The 23,578-nt window shown below is 35.3% G+C and overlaps 1 protein-coding gene across 2 annotated transcripts; it reads left to right on the top strand.

The window, feature by feature from the left end:
- Positions 1–23,334, top strand: PDLIM3 (PDZ and LIM domain 3). 2 transcript variants are annotated; one of them, XM_077177428.1, is made up of 8 exons: positions 1–381; positions 5,622–5,773; positions 7,362–7,446; positions 12,597–12,784; positions 16,300–16,563; positions 19,091–19,218; positions 20,356–20,467; positions 21,347–23,334. In XM_077177428.1, exons 1-8 carry the CDS (start codon positions 289–291, stop codon positions 21,534–21,536), a joined length of 1,212 nt encoding a protein of 403 aa, XP_077033543.1. In that variant the 5' UTR covers positions 1–288; the 3' UTR covers positions 21,537–23,334. The 2 variants fall into 2 exon arrangements, with proteins under 2 accessions (XP_077033543.1, XP_077033541.1); XM_077177426.1 differs by lacking the exon at positions 16,300–16,563 and having other exon boundaries at positions 12–381.
- Positions 23,335–23,578: the final 244 nt, after the last annotated feature.

Genomic DNA, 23,578 nt, shown 5'->3' with positions numbered 1-23,578 from the left:
TAAAGTTGATGCGTTTGTTGTAAACTTTCCAGCATTCAAGCTTTATTTGTCCGAGTTTGATACTCCCCTCTGTGGGTGGAGAAGCCGAGGGACTGGCTGACGTCACCCAAAGAGCAGGGATAAAGTGCAGTGCCCACAGCTTTGGAATGAGTAAAACTTCTTAGGAGGTATAAAAGGTCGGCTGCCCTGTCTGGCAGGTGCTCTGCTGACAGCAGCCTTCCTCCTACAGCTCAGCTCCTCACACAGACCCAAGGAAACGAGAACAGTAACAAGGAAAATCCGTCCACAATGCCACAAAATGTTGTTCTCCAAGGACCATCACCCTGGGGATTCAGGCTCTCAGGAGGAATAGATTTTAACCAACCCTTAATCATAACCAGGGTATGTACTCTTTCAATTTCCTTTCTACTTATTCCATTTAATAGTTGCTGTAGATTTTTGTCATTTACTTTTCTGGAGTTCAGAGATGCAGACAAAGCTGTGAGCTGATAAAAAAGTAGCTGCTAGTTCTGAGGAAAGCCAGCTGAATACTAAGAGTTTTTACAAGTTTTGTGTGACATGTTTCTGTGATTGGTCTAAGAGACTTTAACTGCACTTCTACTTAGGTGTCAAAATTAAATTCAAGTGCGTTGGCAGCAGAAAAACTTTGGCATTATTTCCTAGGCTTTCAAAATTACATTTAAACCAACTAAAAGCAAGACCTCACTTTTATGCTTTCCACAACTAGCCTCTCTGATCACTAGGGGAGAAAACTGCTTGGCAGCAGCTCCTCATGCCTGGCAGTTTGTGCTTTGCAGATTAATCTGACTCTTATTTAATTAAACCAAGTTCTGTTTATTGCCAGCAAAGGCAACAATAACTGTTTTTACACATCGAAAAGTTTTCACTTTCATGAATGTTAAAAAAGTGAGTTATTAGAAAGTTATCCAGTCCTGCATATGAAATAAGGTGGGTTATTTGGTGGGTTTTGCCATATTTAGAAACTAAAAGTTTACCTTGCCCTCCCTCCCCCAATAAATGGCAAGAATTTGAGCCTTGATTCTTTTTCATGGATTTTGAGATATGAGCTACAATATAAGAAACCAGTGACTCATCAATGTAGCATACAACACACTGTCAGCTGCCCTGCATCTACAGATGTGGATGTGCTCAAAATACAGGGTACATATTTGGAGAATTTCTGTATTTTCAAAATTGTGTTCAATGACCAGCAGACTAGAATTCATTCTCCTTATATTTCTGCTGCTTTTCAGGACCTTAGACACACCAAATACGTGTTCCACGAGCCTCCTAATTGCTACGGGGGTTTTTTGTTTCATTTTTTCTGGGTTGTTTTTTTTTAAGCCCTACACTACAACTTACTATATACACTTTGCCTGGTATTGAGTATATGTCAAAAGCCTTGAAGGATGGATACCACTAGTGATATCTTGCAGTAAATATGCTTCCAAACAAGAATCAATAGAAAGTTTAAGGACCATCTTTTCACATAGTAACTAGTAAAAATTAACCTAGTGATTCATTCCAGGTTTATAAAAGCATTAAAAAATTATTTCTTTTAAATAGAGTAAATTTAAAAGCTATTATTTGACTGAATGAAGCTACATAACAACTACTCATAGAATATAGCAAAGCCTTTGGAGAAAGAGGAGACAGAAACATTGAATTAAAAAAAAAAATCTCTGGATGTTTTGGGGCCTTCCTTGCCTTTTATGGGCCTCTAAAAGAAAAATAGTTTCCATTATCTCTAATGAAAAATATTTTAGCGGTGTCTGGTTTGTATTTTCTTTGTGTTTAGATTAAGTGCAATGAAGTTTAAAACTGCAATAACAAAGGATGTTACTATAAATATAACTTTCTAAAGAATAAATTACTTTGCAGTTGACTCATACCTACCAAATTCCTCACTAGACATAAGCCATTGCAGAAATGCTCAAAATCACGTTTCAAGTAGTACAATTAAATATATCTATATATATAAATACATATATATAGGAAAAAAAGGTTACATTTGCTTAGCTCAGGTTTAAGAATATTAACAGTAAATTTGTTTAAAGTTAGTATTTTTGTTGCCACTGCATACATTTAGAAGAGTCCCTCATAAAGTATTCATGCAATACCCCTTAAGAAATAGAGAGCATTTCAAAAGATTCACCAGTCTTGCCTCTTGGGGTCTAGGTATTCCTTTTGTAAAGGTTATCATAAGCAGCCCATTCACACTAGGTTTAACTGTCCTGACAAGAAAAACTAAATAAATAGAAATTATTTTTAAATTTTTTCTGAATAAAATAATTGGGCAGGTGTTAAGATTGGTTGGCTAAGTCCTTGTTCAACACGAGACAGCTTTTATCAGGACTTGTCAAGAGAGACAGACGGCATAAGAGATCATTATCCACCTGTCTAAAGAACAGATGTCACTTCAAAAGATCATGTGAAAATTGTTCTGTTGTTTTGACTGTTTCAAGCAAATGAAAACCTACAGGCCATGATCACTGGAAGAGAGGAAAAGGAAACACAGGAGGGGAGTAAAAATCAACATATTCAAATTCTATTATTGTCAAAAACAATAAATTAACTACAAAGATTGAAAACATTAGAATACTTGGAACTTTGTACAGATGCAAAGAAATTGCAATAATGAAACTGATTACAGGAACAATTGAAACTTGTGCAGTTTGGAGAGAATGGTAAAATATTATGAACTCTAGATTTAAGTTCTATTTTATTTTATAGACCTTTACCAATCACAGTGCAAGTATTCATATTAACTCAATTTTATGTTTAGCCACTCTGTCTGTAGACATTCATAGCGCTCTTCAAAAAACACAGTGCCTGAAATATTTATGATGGTGTAAGGTGATAAGCTTTACAAGTCTATTATCAGATCCAGAGAAATTTTTTCAGAGTTTCCTTGGAGACATTTGACCCTCATGTGTCTAAATAGTCTGTAACATCTGAATGACCAACACATATTTTTGTATTTATCCACATCCAAGATGCCCAGGATACAGGAGTAACAGGCATACCATGCAGACATGGCCTGAAAAGCAAGGCAAAAATTTCCCAAAGCAAGACTAGAATCTACCTCACGAAGCCAGGGTGAGCAAGCAAAAGCACTACTGTCACAACACAATTCTAAGTGTTCAAAATACACAGATAATGTGTCACTAGTAAGTCCTTAAGAAACAGCACCACTTAAATTATGTCAATATCATGTCAATACAAAGAACAATGTCAATATCATACCCACGATATCTTGCACTGCACAACGTGGTCCCTTCCTACTAAATGTAGTCTGCAGGGCAGGTGCCTGCTCTGCAGCCTAGCAGGCCTGGGCATGTAGAGCACAGAACCCCCATCAAGGTGTTAAGGCTCAAGGGAAATCTCAGGAGCTTGGCAATGATCAGTTCAGCCAAGGAATAGGAAATACAGACTCCTGTGCCTTTCCCTCCTTGCTCCTACCAAGCGATGGTAACCCCATTCAAACATCTATGTGGTATCACTGCAGCTGCTGACAACTTACAAAACCCAAGGGATTTAGGAGCAACAGGGAGCAGGGCATGTTCTGCTAGCAGCAGAGCTGCAGGGGAATGTACTGTGCTAGGCAGACACACTACTTTATAAGGCAGGATCACTATCTCAGGGCTTTGCTGCAGTATGTCACAGGTACAGCAGATGATTTGTTGTGACGTGTAAAACACATAAGCTGCAGGGTAACCTCCATAAGGGTTATACAAGCTAAGTTACTCTTGAGAGGAAACCAAGAATGGTTGGTTTGCCCAGTTAGGTATTAAAGCATCAACAGTCACATTGGAACAGGAGGAATTCTGCTGCAGTTTGTCATTGCAGAGATATTCAAACCTGCTAAGCCAAATCAGGAGCAATTCCATGTTGAAGGAAGAAGAATGATCATACCTCTAACCCCTGTCTTATTATAGTGGTATAAGTGGTCTCAATGCTGATCATTTACACTTGCAGCTGTTGAAGTTTGAGAAGTAGACAATTTTAGAGATTTCAGACTTAGACTTTATAACTTCCTCAATTCATATACAAAGAGATTATTCAGGCACCTGAACATTTTGTTAAGCACACAATACACTAGTCCATTCTTTTGAAGGGTGAGGGTGTAAAAGTCTGAAGCTGGCCATAAGCACCCCTTTCAAAAATTTGCCTGACTTGATAAAAACACATGCATTGCAGTTTGTTGCAGTGATATGAAAAATAAGTTTACATGTGGGAATGCAGAAAAAGAGCTCACAAAACAATCTCTTTGATCATTTAGACTGCCCTAGCGGAGATGGAAAGAGGAGAGAACTACTCCTCTTCACTGATTTTTACCATTATTTCAACACTAATACAGCGCAACTCATAGTAAAAAGAATTTCTATTTGGCTTTTATGCTGACAGTAGTGTCCCCTTCAGAGACAAGTCTGCCAGCTTCACCAAAGCAGGGGTTCAGAACATGCTGGAAGTACACTGGGCAGCTTACTCTCTTCCTTTGCTAGAAAACCGTGAAACCGCACAGCTGAATAATGTCTCCATAGCATGTTTTGCAGTCAAGACAACACTTACTTTCACTATAGCACAACCCATACTGAGAAAAATTCTCTCCAATATTCTTTTTCATTTAATATACACCACAGATAAAATAATTACATTTGGAAATAAGACTTTATTGACTTTTTTTTTGCCTTCACACTGGGATTCATTTACTTACAAATAGGCAGCTAATGTTACTTTGCATGACCCAACTTGTCCCTTCTGCTCTTTGAGAGCTGAATTTCAGAAGTTTATGTGCTACAGGCATCAATTTCATGTTGCTGTCTAGGTAATCAAGAGTTGCCCAAAACGGCAATACATACGTAAGGGACGGAAATCCCACTCAGTGACCTAAGACCTCTTGTGTATGTGGTATTTGTAAGTGTTGTAGTGGCAGGAGAAGTCACCTCTTGCAAATAGAGGCCTGTAATTCTAGAACAAGCTTCAGTAACATCTAAGGTCATGGCCTCTCTACAATAGCTATTTCAAAGCAAAATTATGTTGCATTTCAATTAGTTTCACAACCATATAGAAGTTTGTTAGCTAGACAAAAAAAGAAAAAAGCAAGCATAGAAAGATAAGTTTAGGGCTATTTCTGTGAATGTCACAGATAGTGGTACATGTACATAAGGTATGAATTGCACCACACAAACCACCATGAAGGATCAGGGCCACTGGTACTTAAATGCCGTGGGATTTAAAACTAAGCACTTTAAGGAGTTCAGCAACACAATTTAATACCAATGTTTTTCTACTGCTTGGTGTTGTTAAAGGGAAAATATAACTTTTTTTTCAAGCAAATTATATTTACAATGGCAGTGGAGAAATAATATTTAAAGATGAGTTACAGTAATTACAGAAATCAAAGTAGAGACTAATGCAGAAAGGTGAAGATAATTTCTTTTTAATTCAGAGTTATGATGAGTAAAACATTCATATGGTTTCCTGACAATAGAACTGCAAAGCCTTGGCAAAGTACCTCCCCTGTCCAATAGGAAATAGGGGAATGTGATGAAGTTTATTTTCTCTATCAATTTTTGGGCATGAATGGTGATTAAGCAGTTACATTTTGGTCTTTTCAGATTACACCTGGAAGCAAGGCTTCAGCCGCCAACCTGTGCCCTGGTGATGTTATTATAGCTATTGATGGTCTAGGCACAGAGAACATGACACATAATGATGCCCAGGAGAGAATCAAAGCAGCTACACATCAGCTTTCTTTGAAAATAGAGAGGTACGTGTACACATCTGCCTATTTCTGAAAGAAGATATTACTCAATCAACAGTACAATTATTATATGGTGCAACTATTTAAAATAGTTTGAGGAAGTTTCCAAGATCCTTAAAATTACAAGTACCAGGCCTACCTCTTAAACTCTAGATCAAGCAAGACTCCCCAGAACCCATCTTTGTAGGCACAAAAAGAACGGCTTCCCTCATGTTATTCACACTGTAATACTGTAATTCTGTAATTCTGCTGACTGCACAAGTCTTCTGTCTACTGTCAGTAAGCAAGCAGTTCTTCATGTTTTGGGGAAATAATAAAACCCCCATCTAGTGTCAGTTGTTCAGTGACCTCTCTGCTCTAACACTCCCTCAGCCACATGTGCTCGTCACTGCCTCCTTCTCCCAACCACATATGAAGCTGCCACTGCATCATCCCAGTTAGGGAAAACAACATCACATCACACTTTCATAAGGAGTGAGTTTAAAGCCAATCGATCTCTTTGGTCATAACATATTAAGCCTAAAAATTATTCTCAAAGCAATGTTCAAAACAAAACAGAGAAACACTGTCTTACCTGAACTGCAGTAATCCAGAAACTTTTGTGCTCACTTCTCTCTACTAGAGCCAGGAAGAGAAACAACCTGCAGCTTCACATCTCCAGCTGAATTTGCTTAGCCTGTAATCAGAATCACTTGGCACACTCTTTCAGCTGTCTCCAAAACTAAGACAGGGCTGATTAACCTGAGGCTCTCAAGGAGGCACAGCTCTTTATGGTAGCTGACTTCAATAATTCTTTTGAAATACAAAAGTGTTTCCTTTTTTTTAAGGAGTGTTGTTGAATTACTAGAGCACACACCATAGTTAAAAATTCCTTCTGTTAATTCAATATTCTGCCACAGATTGATATGCCATTTAACAACTATCCTGGGAAGTCAGTTTCAAGATGTGATAAATCCATATACAACAAGCAGCACCAGATTCATATTTAACATTACTACTACCCTACTTTAAAATTAGCTGACACATTTCACTTTATCAATAAAAACAGAACTGTAACTGATATTTTCATGTTTGTTACTTCTGCCTACATGAGTGAAAGAATCATCTGTGCAACTTCAATTTCCCCTTGCAAATACTTTGCATATTTAGACTGTACTTCAACATTGAAAAGCAGGCTTGACACGGAAATTATGGTCTTAAAAAAAAAAGAAATTGATGTTTAGGCTTATTACTAATATATTCAATTATTCATATAAAATATTCTGAGGACCCAACATAAATTCTAGCAACCATTAAAAACTAGCAACTAAAAACTTTGGTTAGCTTGATCAGAATGGCACTAATCTCCCTTTCCTTTTGCATTTGATAACTATTAACAACCTATTTCCCATTGTTAATAGCATACATAATTTCTTTAAAGTAAATACATTTAATAGATATCAGTTACATATCATTGACATATTTTTATGTCAAATACTTAAAAAGCATAGAAAAGGCCTGCAGATTTACAAGCTGCATTATAATTTATGGGGACATACACAACTTTATAGGAATTCAAATTATTTAAATTCTGCCTCTCTTACTTTCTTTCTAGGGCAGGAACTAAATTATGGTCCCCACAAGTTTCAGAAGATGGCAAAGCACATCCCTTCAAGATAAATTTGGAAGCTGAACCTCAGGTATGAACTCTGAAAAGTTACCCAAACATTTTCATTTGCCTTTTTAAACTCAAAGAAATCTCTCTTGTGGTCATTAAAATTCTAGAACTTCTAAAACTAGAACTTCATCCATAATTGGCCAGCTTAAGCTCATATGAACCACCATGATTATGACATCCAGGAACACCATTTTATCTGACTCAATGTTTTTGATTTTTCAGCTGTAACCAAAACAAAACATTAAAAAACTACAACAAATTCTCATTTTCCTTTAAGAGTCTACATATCACCATAGTTTTATTATAGAAATAAAAGATGTCCTCTTATTCTGATACAGTTCAAGTTGCTTTAACTCTTTTAGAGATTCTTCGTCATAGGTGGAAGTTCTTCATTCAGAATAAATATCAAGTACCTAAGTGATGAACTCATCAGATCGCAAACTTCATTTTGATGTAGTCAGTTAAACAGAGAAATCTTTAAATCCTGAATCTCTTTACCTCCACACATTTTTATACTATGCCAGAGAACTGAAGTTTACATATTTACACAAGATCCATGTACAGGTCAATAAGCAAACCACTCACCACTTCTGACTAGGAAAGTCTTGATCATTGTATATGACTAAAGCAAATCCAATCAATTGAAAGCCATCTCTCTTTTCAAACTCAAAAAAAGAAAAGCTACTATCAGTCAAAGCCTTCATATTGCTAATAGCAAATTAGCTAGCCACTGCTTACAACTCATCCTTTATTTCTTTCCTCTTTAACCTACATTCCTCTTTAACCTATATAAACATTTGCTGTTATCTCAAGAGCAGGGAGGGAAGAATATTCTGCTGATCCTGGAAGGCCAGGCTCAAAGCAAATATGTCAAAGTATTTATTCTGTGATATCCTAGGGAAAAAAAAATGTAAGTCTAGATTCCATTTCAATAAACCCTGTGCAATAAATACTTCCACCAATTCTGTTTTCACGGAGATGCTCCCAAACATGAATACAGCATTTCAGTGTTACATTTCTCTCTCTTCTTTCTGATCTAAAACTAAGTGATACAGCAAACTCCATCAGAAATAATATAGCCTCTTCAGCAGCAGAAATACTATAGCGAAGAAACAAAACTATTTTAAATGCATATTCTTGTGGAAGTGCTAGGATACACATTAGATGACTAGCAATGGAACAAATTCACTACAAAAGCTAGAGAAAACCATGCAGGCATGCATGACACAAGAGCAATCCCTCTGCATGAAAGCTGCATTCCTAAAAAGGACAGTTCCTTAAAAATAGATCACAAGATTTCACTAAGTGCTATCTGGCAGACTATTGAAAAGCAGCCTCCATTGGGCAATCAGAAAAACTGTTTCTCCTACATTAAACAGCCAGAATTTTCATTTAGTATATCTCTTTTTCATTCCTAGGAAGTTCAGGAGTACTGAGTATATTTCATAAATAGTAGGCATCCAAAAAGTAGCAATGCTTGCAAGCAAATATACTAAATCATTTGTGGAACGTTTTACATTTTAGATTAAATTCTTCCATCTGAGTGTCCACCACTGCCTGTGGAATAAAAAATACATATAGCTTATTTTTCTACAATTGCTGGAACTTAATATGAAATTTTACAGCATATTTAGTCACATCACAAGACACAGCAGTATAGAAAACAGTAAAAGTTTCTTGAATCTCAGATGACAAATTTTTGCAACAACAACTACAACCTGTGCTGTCCAAATCTTTTAAAAGTTTGCTGAATTCTAACAATAAAGATAGGCACTGAAGCCAAAATGAATGGAGAAAAATGCAAAAGCAGTAATATATTACTTCAAATATAGAAATCTTTTATCCAAAAGTGTTGCATACACTTACTGGTGTGCAGAAATTGAAAACCCCTGACTTCTATATATATAATAACTGAAATTACTCAAAAGGTCATAGATCTTATAAATGTATCCATTTTTTTCACTCTCATCAAATAGACATTTTAAAATTCACTAAGAACATTAAGAGAAGTCAGTTATTTAAAATACATTATGAGCCAACTAAATAACAATAACAAATGATGACTTACACAATCTTCTTAATAAGTATCTAATTCAAGTTTGTAAGCTAATAAAAGATACTTACAAATGAATGGAAACCCTATGTTAAATTGTTCAGCAATGTGGCCAAATATTTGGCAAAGAATGCTTACTTTAGCTTCAATGAATGAGAATTATTCTACAGTTCATGGAGATGGCTATGTGAAACCTGATAAACAATTAAATACTGTGCCCACATACAGTATGGAACAAGGAACCTTCACACTGTAGCAAACTTCTGAATTAGACTGAGAATATCCTAAAAAGCACCTGGAGACTGATACAGGCAATTGTCAGAGCACAGTAAAATCTCTCACTATTTTTAAAACTGGGAAGAGGAAACTGAGGCAACAATTCTAATTCACAGCACTAAGTGGCTGACTGAGAGTCATTCTTGAAAGCTACACATTCCCACATAAAAAAACAGCCACCCTGATTTTGATAGACTGGAGCAACCTATAGTGTGATGGATAAATAATAGGAAATAGCAGACCACTTGAAGAATTACTAGTACAATCACATTGTATTCTGCATAAAGGCAATTTAGAACATAAGGTTCTCAACAAATATATGTAGAAAGAGAAAAAAAAAACCATTACATGGCAAATTTTATCATAAAATTACTTTTAAAATGCTTTCTGCTGTATTGTCAATGTAAAAGATTGATGACTCCTAAATGTTTTCTGTTACGATCCCTTTAACCTCATTGAAAATAATTTTGTATTCATTGCCACAATTTCTTTAATTGTTTTTATTTCAACTTTTCTTTCTTACTTCTACCTTTGCTTTTGAACTTTAAACATTCAGTCAGACGAGACTTTTGGCCATGAAGGAGATTATGCATTCCTGGGAGTTATATTATGCATGTAGATAAGTATAAAAATCTAAGAAAAACACAACCCATTGTTTTAAGAAGTTATTAGTCTATTACCATTTATAATCAACTTTTGAAACAATACAGTTGTGCTGGACTAGTTTTAAAGTCTTACCCCTCTTTCTAACAGCATTCAAAGATAAAGATCTTAGTCACATGATACCTCCAAAACGTACACATTTGTGTTTTGTCACAGCAATTACCCCAAGGAATGCCATCATATAAGCTGTGACAGATGCATTTCTACAGGCTTTTGGTGCTACATTATTTCTATCCCTGACACCTGTATCAATGCAAAAATGTAGCTAGGCCTGCAAAAAAATCAGTCAGTTGGGAAAAATAATTAATAAATTAAGTACTGTAATTCTCCAATATTCCTATTTTGAAATTTCAACAACTTCCAGTTCTCATTTAGCTTTTGAACTAAAAGAGGACTTTTCACTGACTCAACGATATCAAATAAACACAAGAGCTGGACTACTTTTGCTGCTGTATGTTCTGTCACTGACATTTTATATTAATAGATGAGTTATAAAGAAAGTAGAATTTAAGTCTCACTAACTGCAAGTTGTTTCACAACTGTTACATTGTAAACATGTTGTTATGGTGCCACATCTTCAGTTCATTTCTCTATAAGAAATGAAATATGGGGATGAAATTACAATGTTCACAGTTGGTTTTGTTTGTTTTGTATCATACATGGATTTGAATCAATTTTAAATACTTTGACATTAATATCTTTCATTAAGTAGCCATGATCCTAAACCATTAGATTATTTCCATTTACTAATACATTTTTGTTAACTGCAACTCTGTTCTATCAGGAAGAAAGAATTGCAAGTAAAAGCTTTGTGCTCATTTATCTGATTACTGCTTTCAGTAGCCTCTTAAAGTGCAATGCTGCTCAACATTTTCATTTAATAAAACTGCTTTTTACTGTTTGCATTTTCTGGTTGCATATTCTATATATCCATGACTTTTCTTTAGTCTGATCCTAAACTCTTGTATAACAATTGTACTCAATACCAAACACAACTGGAGAACTGGAAAAAATTTCTATGAAAATTGAAGTATTAATGACCTCTGCTATCTGAACATTGCAAGTTCAAGTTTCGAAGGAAAAACCAATTCAGGTTGTAGAAACTTCTTTGTTAGAAACAAAAGTTTTTTATTCCATATGGATGAAAGTTCAAATGCTCTCCTCTCACAGCACTGTTTCCAAAGAGTGCCACATGCCATCAGGACAAGGTGATGAACTGCAGCAGTTCATGTCCTTCACTCACTATGGAAAAAGGGAAAAAACCCTCGGCAGATGAAAACATTAGTTTTTTTCAAAGTCCTTATTTCTGAGGCTTAGGACTGGACCTGAGCTGGAAGTGCCTCAAAGCACACTATAATAAATATGCAGAACACAAATAAGTGAATTTTCATGCAGTCAAACATCTTTATCATTCCTGGCCAACCACTACAGAAGGACATATTAAGGTATCTGATAAACCAACAGAGATTTTATTTCCAGACCTTATCGTTTCAAATTCCACAAATTGAAGAAATTATCCTGGTAAATGACAAAAAACGTATGGCAGAATATGGGCACATAGGCAGAATGATTTCAAATTTACCCATTTCTGGGTTTTACTTATTTATGATGATTTCACATAAAATTATGGAGCAGTGAAATTTTTGATACACAGATATGCTTTAAAAATAAAACACATTCAGAAGAATGTCCTCAATCTGATGTGTGTTCAAGATTTTATTTCAGTTAAAATAAGCATTAAAAATTATGTGTTTTCTAGGTAAGACACTTGCAATAAAATCATACTTTTGGAAGTCCGTCTATCACTCTGTGATGAAAATGAAGAAACTAGAGATTAGCACTAAAGCAAAGAAATTAAGATAAGCATACATTTAATGTTTTAAAAGAATAATGTAAACCGTGTCAGATCTGGGGACCGATATGAAAGGTCACTATAATATTCATCCCTCCCATTTCTTCTAAGCCTTCTGTTTTCCTGGAGGTGACAAATTAATGTTTATGGCTCAAGTAGGACATACAAAATTCATGGAAAAATATAATATGCCTGCACCAGTTAAAAAATAACAGAATTGCAAATGTAAAAACGCAGTTATTAACAATACTGGTGTTGTCAGATTTACTCATTGCTAGCTTCGGTGTGCATTGTAGCTCTGTGTGTTTTGTCTGCCTATCATGTACAGGAATTCAAGCCTATTGGTACAGCTCACAACAGAAGGGCCCAGCCTTTTGTTGCAGCAGCAAATATTGATGACAAAAGACAGGTAGTGAGCTCCTCCTATAACTCTCCAATTGGGCTCTATTCATCTGGCAATATTCAAGACGCGCTTCATGGACAACTGAGGGGTCTCATTCCTAACTCAGCTCAAAAGTGAGTATTGGTATTTACTTACGATACATCGTCATTTCTGGTATGTCATTATCTGTTCTGGTTTCAATTTAAAAGTCCAGCTCTTGCTGTTTTTTTCTGAGACTCAGGAGATTATTCATTATCCAAAAAAAGGGTGATCAAAGAAATATTTTTTTCCAACACCAAGAACTATCCATTCAGCTTTCTTGCAGGTAGCTACAATTTGCCCTCTGCTTTGGGCTGCAACACACTACCCTCCAACCTTCTCTCCTGTAACTGCACTTTACTCTGCATGTTTCTGAACAGTACAGTGATTGTATTTTGAGCACCGGGAATGAACAAACTAAACATGGTTACTTCATGGTTAAAATTTGTAAACATTGCTAGCTATGTTTAAACTAGAAAGCATTATGACTGAATGAGGATTTGTAGGCCAAAGAAAGCTATTTTATCTCTTTTTGCTTTACAGGATATCAACTACTTTGAGCACAAGCATAATATTCGGCCCAAACCCTTCATAATCTCAGGCCGAAGCAGGTTATAAACTTTGAGTGCTGTGCTGGATTTGATGCATGGTGTTATTTTTTTTAATGGATGGATACTCACCATTGACATTAACTAAGCATTCTGATACATTTGAAATTTACTTATAGTATTAGACAGTCTAATGCTGAAATTTAAAGCAAACAAACAAAAATAATTAAATGGTTGTCTTTCAGAACTCAGGCTTGAAATTCCAATTTCTCTTTCCAAAGCAAAGTAGATCTACACTACCATCTCAGTTATACTGTTCAGAGTCTGAAGTAACTGCAGCCATGATTCAGTTTACAGCGCAGCACCAGATTTTGTACACTTACAGATCTTTGCCACTATGATATCTTCTTCTGACCAAACACAGTGTAATTTGTTAACATGCTAAATAAAACATAGCTACATAGTACATATATATTGCATATTACATATAAATAAAAGATAGCCTACATATAAATAAAAGATAGTTAAAGATAGAAAGTTATAAGCTAGGCCCTTCAGAGATTTCAAATTTGCATTTCAGCAGACCTCTTTCCAGAGGACAACCTACTGCTGAGCTAAAAGTAGTAAAACTGATGCCACAGATTTGTAAAGTTCCAAAGCAGAAAGTCTTATCTATTTAGATCCATTATTTTAGTGTAATAAACCTCTGTCTTAACTGGTGATGAAATTCCTCACTACTGTTTTCATTATTACAGAGGGGACAAAACCAATGCAAGCTCTGTGGCTAAAACCACAAGGAAGCTCAAAAGGGCCTGAGGGATGAAATATATTGTGATGTGATCCTTTTTCCTTTCTAGCAGTAGCAGTATGTGGGACCACTAGGTACCATTTTACAAGTGCCTAGATTTATGAAGAATCAAATGAGTATCAAAAGCCTAATCTCACAATTAAGAAATGAAAATGATGTCGTGTTTTCAATGACATCAATGTTGAAGTAAATGGCCTTTTACCAGAATATAAAATGAAGAAGATAAACTGCAAAAACTACCCCAACTGCAATGCAACAAATTTAAGAACTTCAGTTGGGCAAGGTCTATCTGGAATTCTAGCACTGGGAAGGTTTGCACTTGCAAACTGCAGAATCTTTGACAGAGGGTGTTACATTTACAAAACCTTGGTAGTCACAGTTTTTCTACTAATTTTCATCAGCTGGACTTAATCCACTGCTAAACACAGCAAAAAATAAACCACCTCAGCTCTAAATATCCCTTTAGAACAGATAGCAGAGGCTAAACAGGACTCTGACTATAAGAAGACATGACTGTGGACTGTGGGTTTGAGCTAATGGATTGGACATTGGACAGAATTTGGGACTTCACTCTGGTGAAACTAACTGGAAATTGTCTTTAATATTTAACTATATGCTATTTATTTTTTACCTATAATTTATTCTGTTTTAATATTACTTTGGCTTCATGTAGTGAGAGTGACAGTTGTGCTTTTTCTAGTCTTTTCCTGCTACATTCCATTTACTAACATTATTAGCACTGACAGAACTTATTCTACTGCAGGATCTAATGGGGTGGTATTGTTTCTTCTAAAAGAAAATACTGCAAATATGTATGTTGCCCTGTGTGAATTTTTTGGCTGGCTCATGCTTGGTGATGATGCACAACTATATTTGCATTAAGGCTTGCCTACTATTTCAGGAATGCTTTTGTTTGACATATCTTTGATGAAAAAATGTTTAGTTCCCTCTAAAACTTTGAGAAAGTGGTCCTACACAAATTCTGCTTTGAATCAAAGGGAGAATTTTGGGTTTTCTACTTCACCCAAGAGTAGCTACTGGGCAGAGTTCTGTACTATCAAACTGGGAAACAGAGCATTGTCCCAGGTTTACACAGCTTGGAAAGAACTACCCACAACCCTGATATCAGGGTGGAGGACAGAGATGAAGCATTTATTGTCCCACAGCTCAGAATATCACATAAATGCAAACCAATGACTGTAGAAAGAATTGGTTATGTGCTGTTACACAGCAACAGCAAAGAAATACCCCTTAACAAAGAAATCCTGAGGTACCATGCAGACAAGATTGAAGTATTCAAAATAGTGATACTGAAAAAGACTTCAGGTCTAGTATTCACATTCTTTTGCTAATCTTTTTCCAGGTATGTTGAATTGGTGTACAGTTACTTCAGTCATGTCAAGCAACACTAATATTTTTTAAAAGTGTACCTCTTATTTTTTATATATAAATTATATGTAACATCTACTTCAAAAGCCATAAGACTAATTCTCTGAATTAACCCATTGCTTTTGTGGAGGACCACTTTATATTCTACTGGAAACACTGTAATTTAGAAAAGCAAAAGTAAGCCTGGATGTTTTATTAACTTTTCTTCTTTGCAATGATCAACAAATATTTTTTTTTTTTAAATTTGTTTAAACTAGTTTTAAAAGATACAGAAATATTTTACTCTAGAATTTAAGTAAAACTAGGAAATGTCACATTCATTGTATTACACTACTTCATAGTATTTTTTTGGCAGTGAAGTGAGATAATTGCGAGGTACAGAACTGGAATGATGTGTCTAGGATTCTTCCAGTGCTGCAGGTGTTTATTCTGTCTCTGACATGAACAACTTACATAAAGTTTGCCTCCTACCCTTTTTATAGATTATGAGAATTACTCACTTAGAACAGAGAATTTTAGGGAGGCTTCATTATTCCACAATAAAACCTAGCATTAAAAATGTAAAATAATGTTATATACTGAATTATTTCATCTATAAAAGGATTTTTACTATCTTTAAAGAAAATGCATGCCAGAATTTTGAGGACTGCTTTATAACTGGCCTTGATACTTTTTATAGGAAAACTATCATCAATAACCACACGTACTTTTGCTTTTCTCTACTTTCTGTACTTTTGCTTTTCGGAGCTCGCTCCACTTATGCTTTTCAGCGCTGTTAACATCACCGTACCCCTGTCCTTTTGTCTTCACTCTCTGTAATCCCATGCACACTGCACCCTTTCCTGCCCTGTGGCCATGAACACAGTGGATGCAGCACTCCCTCGGGGCTGGACTGTGGCAGTGGGCGCAGCACCCCCTCTTCCATTAGCACGGTCAGCTCCATCTGCCCCACGGAGCTGAAAGCGGTGTCTAAGATGGCCCCCAATGTGCCCCTGGAAATGGAGCTTCCCGGTGTCAAGATTGTACACGCCCAGTTTAACACACCTATGCAGTTGTACTCAGATGACAATATCATGGAAACACTGCAAGGCCAAGTTTCTACAGCTCTGGGGGAAACACCTGTCATAAGGTAATTAGAGCAGCATCTATAATATTTATAAATACACTAATTTAAAGTATACCAAAAAAATAGTATCACACTGTTCCTATGAAAAGGGGGAAAGCGGTTAGAGAGAAACCAAGTAATTTAAAACCATTCAATACTCACTAAAATATTAGTCATTTCTGGGTTTTAACCCAAAGTATTAAAGGAGTCCTTCAGAATGTACAAATAAATTTTTCATAAGTAATAATCTTAGAATTGCAGCTAATAAATAAAAACTATGATATTGCCTGGACTACTGCCTGACTGACCACTCCAAAATTTAAAACTTTTTAATCAACTGTTATATTTATCTAATAATGATTTAAACATTTCATCTTATTAATAATTCATAAAATAATAATAAATAAAATTTATATCTACTGTTGAAATTCAGGTTACGAAGATTAGGAAATAGTATAGATGGTTATAGTATTCTAGATACTTAACTCCCATTCTAGACTCATTCAGTACAACTAAATCTCATATAAAAAGAGACAGAATTGACTGTAGGCCTACAATTCCTGTCTGACTTATGAATTTATTCAGTGCACAACTAAAGTCAGATAGGAACCTTATGTATATGGATAACAATTATGATTATACAATAAAAAAAATTTAAAGCACTATTCATTTTTTAGGAGACAATTCACCACTTAGGTTGCTTTATCTTTACCTTTGCATAATAGTGACCTATTTTCCTGTTTTACAACAGTACTTAAGTTAATAATTCATAATATGTATGGCATAAAATAAAGCTAAGTACTAATATTTTAAATAAGAATAATCCCTGGCACCAATGAGCCTTCTTCAGCACCTTGCTGAATTTGGCTGCTGCTAACAAAAAATCCATATCTATATAAAAATATTTAGGTTCATCCTATTTAATGAAAACTGTAGTTAATGAAGTCTTTTCAGAGTGAAGTTACTCTATTGCTCGAATATTTATGCTCAATCAGAACAATTAGAGAACAATAAAAGAAAAATTTGCTGCTTCATTATTGTGAAATAATGGATTAAGCCCAAAGTAATCAGATTTCACACTGCCTGTGACATCGCCTACTCTCTCTATGCAGGTTTGAAATGTCTCTTACTGTTGGGATGGTTTTCACTATGAATGCATTAAGAAATGTAAAATGACACATTTGTGTCTGGGGTTTTTGCCTTCTATGTAATTGCATTATCACCTGCTTTATATTTATAAATAGTTTAGTAAAGAGGAGAGAATTCAGGGGTTTAATTAAACATTGCCAAGAATTGTAAAAACTACACTACTTCTATTCATTAAAAGCTCACAGGAGAAACTGGTAGTTTTTTCACCAGCTTAAAGATGGCTCAAAGAAATCTACTGATTGATGAAGATCAAAAAATTCACTTAAACAACAGGGGTCATTGTCCAACTGCTGCTGCTTTTACTGGGCCATTTGGCAGCTTGGATGCTACCAGGAGAAACAAACTAAACCATTTAAAGAAAAACCCAGTCTAATTCTTTGTGGACAGTAGTAAGCCAGTTGCAACAGGAAATTTAAACTGGACATTTGCGTGTGTAGCTGTAAGATAACAGACTTCATCAAAGTAAATTTGGATGCTTCTGATTACCCCCAGTAAGTATATGAAATTTACAAATGCTACATACTCAGTCTAATTCCTGTCAGTGCTTATAGACCTCTACTCTTCCTCTTGACTACTTAGGATGCCATTTATCATGAACAATTTGAAATATTCAGCAGAGTTTAAAATGCCTCTGAAAATATTCTCAGTAAAATCTTTGTTTCACAGATCATTTGAGATTCAACCATGAACTCTTGTTTGGGCAATAAATTGCTTTATATTTTTATTATAACACTGCCATTGCAAAAGAAATCCTTGTCTTATTTTTATTAAATTAAGAACTAGAACATCCATTTTTCAGTATTCACCTTACAGTGTTTCCTATTTTGCAGTATTTATTTCACTCCTTTTTTGTAATCTCTGTATGTTTAATAAATAACAATTCTCTTAGCCAAATAATCACCATGTTACCTAGTGATCAAGCTAACTTAGAAGTCATGTTCTCCCAAAAGATTTGACTGGTTAGGTTTTGGCTGACCGTATGTAAAGGCATGAGCTGTGATTTTAACAACATTCTTGAGAGCAGCTGCTGCAAAAAGGGAACTTCTGGATACCATAGCAGAGAGCACCCGGTAATACAGCAGATGATTACTGGAATGAAACTACTTTGAGATTAAATGGCCTTTTCTCAAATGCCAGTAGAGCCAAAACAGTAATTATGGAAATATGTAAATGAGTTTCTAGATTTATTTTTGTAACAGTTGCACTGATTTAATTATTTTCATTACTTTTTAGATCAAAGAGGCCATATAAAGCAATGCTACCTGGGAAGAAAGTTTCTCAATAGTCGTAGGAACATGTCTTTATGTTTGTTTTTTGAATCATACTCTATGCCTGGTAGAGACCTTGCTTTAGAGTTATGTTTGATAAACTGTTTTTATCTGCTCTTCCTTCTTTAACACAGTGACCCATCTCCCAACTCAGTGTGTCAGTCTGACGTGTACAAGATGCTGCACGCCAACCAGGAGGAGCCCAGTCAGCCGCGCCAGTCTGGCTCCTTTAAGGTGCTCCAGAATTTAGTCTCCGAGGAAGGTGGTTAATAACAACATATTCTACCTGTTCAAATACTTTCAAAATGTTTGTGGGAGGGGGGAATCCATGAAGAAAATAAGAAAGATTAGAGATACAAGAATTCCTGAAAGCCCAAATAATTCCTGACCTTATAGCTGCCACACCAGTCTCCTGCCATTTCCCCTCCTTGCTACAGCAAGCAGTCTCCTCTGTGAATACAATGCAGGTGCTGATCACATTTTCCAGAATCTCCTCTCAGATTTTAAGATCTTTAATATCCAAAGTTGACTTGAACTGAACATAAAGTTTTTTCTGTGAGCATTTTTGGGACAAGATGCTTATACTCATGACACCAAGAAAGAAAACACTCTCTTCCACATCCAGGAAAAGAGGAATTTAAACTAATCCTGAAATCCCCTTAAATCTTATTTCCTCTTCATTCTAAATCAAAACTGAAGAAGACAATATAATTTATAGTCATATTTCCTTCAAATGAAGAAGTTTTGAAAATAAAATTATTAAAGGCAGCAAGTTTATTATATTGAGCAAAAAGAACATAAAGACCAAAATAGAACCAAAATTAGCCTAAAAGGTAATATTTTAAATTTTAATGTTTATATATCAATATTTACTGGAGAAGGAATAAAGTCATCCAATTGTCTACATATATATCATTGTGGGATTTTACTTAGCATTTTCTTGTATTTTGCTATTATTTTGTATTGATATCATGTTACTAACCTTTCCAAATTGTTGTACGGTTAGTTATATAAATAAGAAGATTTCTGACAATAGGTCTGGATTATGTCATGTTTCTGTGTTAAAGTCCAATCCTCCTCCCTCTCTGCTATATCCAAGACCTACTCTCAGAGAATTAGGTGATGTCCATGAGGCAGAGAGCACTGCATATGCAAACTCTTTTGGACTTGCTTTTGGCTGCAGCTTACAAAATATTTCTCCTGATTCCAAAGAGGTGGAATCTGGCCTACTAAACTTTTCTAGTGGGACTGCATTGTTTGTTCATGCAAGTGAAAGCCTGTAAAAACATCCAGAAGAGTACATACAGTACAGAAAGTACAGAAAAGTGCAGAAAAGTACTTAACTGCATCAGATGCTTTTATATTATCCTGTACATAACAGGATTGTTTTGTTTCTCAGATGGGCGCCCTGTGGGAACAAGAAGTGTGAAAGCACCTGTAACAAAGATACCTACTGCCATGCCTGGTGTCCAGAAAGTGCCACAGTGTGACAAATGTGGGAGTGGGATTCTGTAAGTTGTTTCTTTTTCGTTTTAGAAATCCCCAGCTCAAGCACATATCATCCTCAAACACCACTGGAAACTACAGAAGTGCTGCTAGAGAATAGAGATATAAAAATATATTGTTCCAAATGTCAAATTATAACCTGTACCTTCAACAATTTTAATACAGATTATATAAGTTTTGACTAAGTACCACTGAGGTTTTAATTGAGATTTCTCAGGACCTTTTGCAAGTCAACTATTAACAATTACACAATGAAACCAGCAGCTACCCATGCTGTGCTGTGTCAGGCTGTGAATTCCAAAAAACTTCTTGCTAATGCAAAGCATCCTTTTCCCAACCTAGTGGGAGTATTCAGAAAGCTCTGTTGTCCTGTTTTAAAACTATCAGATTTCTACCTGATTGACATCACTAACTTCAGCGAAGAACACAGTGATGAACTGAGAAAACACACACATGAAGAAAAAGCAATGTGGTTTTGAAAGTCATTTTGTCACCCTTTTGATAAGTTAGGCTGTGCTTTCTGTCTTGTAACCAATCCAACATTTCTTCAAACTCTTCATTTTCCAGTGTTCGTAAACTATGTGATCAACTCTACAGCATTTTATGTCACCTACTCAAACTCAGCATCCAATCTTAAATTATATAGTAGTTTCTAAAACCACAAGATGAACAACTGTAAAGCCTTAAAATAAATACCTAGAACATACCTTGTATCATAGAATCAGAATGGTTTGGGTTGGGAGGGACATTAAAGATCCTCTAGTTCCAACCCCCCTGCCATCGGCAGAGACAACTTCTAATAATCCGGGTTGCTGCAGTTTCTTTTCTCATTTTGAATTCGTATTCATTGATTGGGCCTTTTTCTTTTCCTTGTCTCCAAATAGAGGGACAGTGGTGAAGGCACGCGATAAATACCGGCATCCGGAGTGCTTTGTGTGCTCTGACTGCGATCTCAACCTGAAACAAAAAGGCTACTTCTTTGTGGAGGGCCAGCTGTACTGTGAAGCTCACGCCCGCGCCCGCATGAGGCCACCAGAGGGATACGAAACAGTCACGGTTTACCCCAAATGCTAGTCCTAGGTTAACACACAAATGTATGCATGCACACAAAAAGCCTTTACCAGCTTAGAACTGCAGTACGAGTGTCAAGACTTCTGCCTAAATCCAAAGTAGCAGCTTTTAAACCTTTCCCTGTGGGATTCTGAGAGAGGCAGAAGTCCTTGTTAGCCAGCAATAGATTATTATACCACCAAAATTCTGCTAAAATATTGGGTTTGAAACTGTCAGTATAACTCAAGGAAGTATAAACTAAAAAAGCTCTCCAGAACACAAAAAGTGAAACAGCCGAGGTATTACATGAATGCTACAGCATTATGTACACACATATATATTTATTATATACATAAGTGCTGTAAGCAAGATATTACTTTTAACTTAAATTAGGTATTTGTGCAAACACCAACACCATCAAAGTCTTACAGGCTGGGCCGCTATAAATGTAGAAACTTGACAGATTAGAAAAACAGCAATTTTACATGTTTAGTACAAAACAAGCAGTTGTTCATGTCTGCTATTATTCAACTATCATTAATGTATGCCCCAAACATGTTTTGCTTACTTTGCTCTGAATTTGGGGTTATAGTGCCTTGATTTTCTGATGCAGCAACTGTGATAAAAAATAAATGTCAAGTCACACAATAAATGGTTAGTATAATAAAGATTGGTTAGTATGAAGCAAAGCAAAAGTTCTACATTGTCTTAATGATTTTGCAATTATATCAACTTTCACATCACTTTGCAGAAATTTGTTCTAAGGCATGCACACACGTAAATTGTTTTTTGGAAAAAGAACCTCACACTCTAATAAGAATTGTGAATTCATAATGAAAACAAATTTTAAAACTTTCCTGCAGAAAATGATAGTGGATGTTTGTATCTCCATATTTAAATTTCCATACTAGAAACAATGGGGAAATATCATCACAATATCTTTATTGCTGATAAATTAAAGCTTGGACAACTTTAAAATAAAATGTTAATTAAAATATGCAAAGGCAAGGTCTTTTATTAAAAAGCCTGGTGAAGTCTTAAGGAATAAAAAACCAAAAAGCTGAAGGAATATGGGTTTATAATCAATTTCTGAAACTTGTCAAGGACTACATTGTTTTCTGGTAGGTGCCAGCCACATAAACACACGTAATGGGAAAACCATACTTAGCACTTTTAGAAAACATCAAACCAAGTCATAAATTCTTTATTGGGGTATTTTGAACATGCTCTAAAGTAGAAAAATCTACAAAATTTTATATCAAATCCACAAGACTAGCAAAAAATTAACAACCCAGAGACAAACAATCTCATGTACTTTACCCATTCTATAATGTAAGCCTATAATACAAGTAGAATGTGGAATCAAAATAAATTATACATACTTTAAATTTATTTTAAAAATTCACAGGTCCCAAAGATTTAAATACAATGTCCGTATCTTCAAAGACTTCTCAAAATGTCTTAAAGTATTTTTTCAGAACTCAAAAGTTTTAAAATGTGTGTGTCACTGCATTTATTACTTACATTTCCATATCAAAAGCAGAGATTAAAAAAAAAAGCGTTGCACCCGTTTCAAGGTTACTTTCTGAATTATTTTTGGGCACAAAATATAATTCTGCTCCTCAGGTATCATGGAGGAAATGTGTAGTATTAATATTTTTTCATTGATAAAGCTCATAAATTTGAAAATCCTTTTGAAAATAAAAGTGTGCATAATGTCTATTTTTACAAACTTAAAATGTCATTCATTATTTCAAATGTTTGTTTAATTTTTATGTCTTTGTGAGGTAACTAAAAGTAAAAATAAATCTACTACATATGATACATATTCTGTGTTTCTTTTCATCTGGTATGGAAAATGAGGAAGTGTGAGTGTCAAGTGACCTGACAACAACAGAGGTTTGGATTTCAGTCGGAGAGAGCAGTGTGCTTTGGACTGATCAGATCCCTGGCAAGAATGAAAGACAGTTTTTATATTAGGCATTGGAGTACACATCCAGGGCTTTCTAAAACAATGAGATCACGTGCTTTCCAAACTAAAGACTCAAAACTCTTTAACACACCAA

This window comes from Agelaius phoeniceus, chromosome 4 (assembly GCF_051311805.1).
Source record: "Agelaius phoeniceus isolate bAgePho1 chromosome 4, bAgePho1.hap1, whole genome shotgun sequence".
NCBI lineage: Eukaryota > Metazoa > Chordata > Aves > Passeriformes > Icteridae > Agelaius > Agelaius phoeniceus.
The sequence above is the reverse complement of the archived record's forward strand: the minus strand, read 5'-3'. Positions and strand labels throughout refer to the sequence as shown.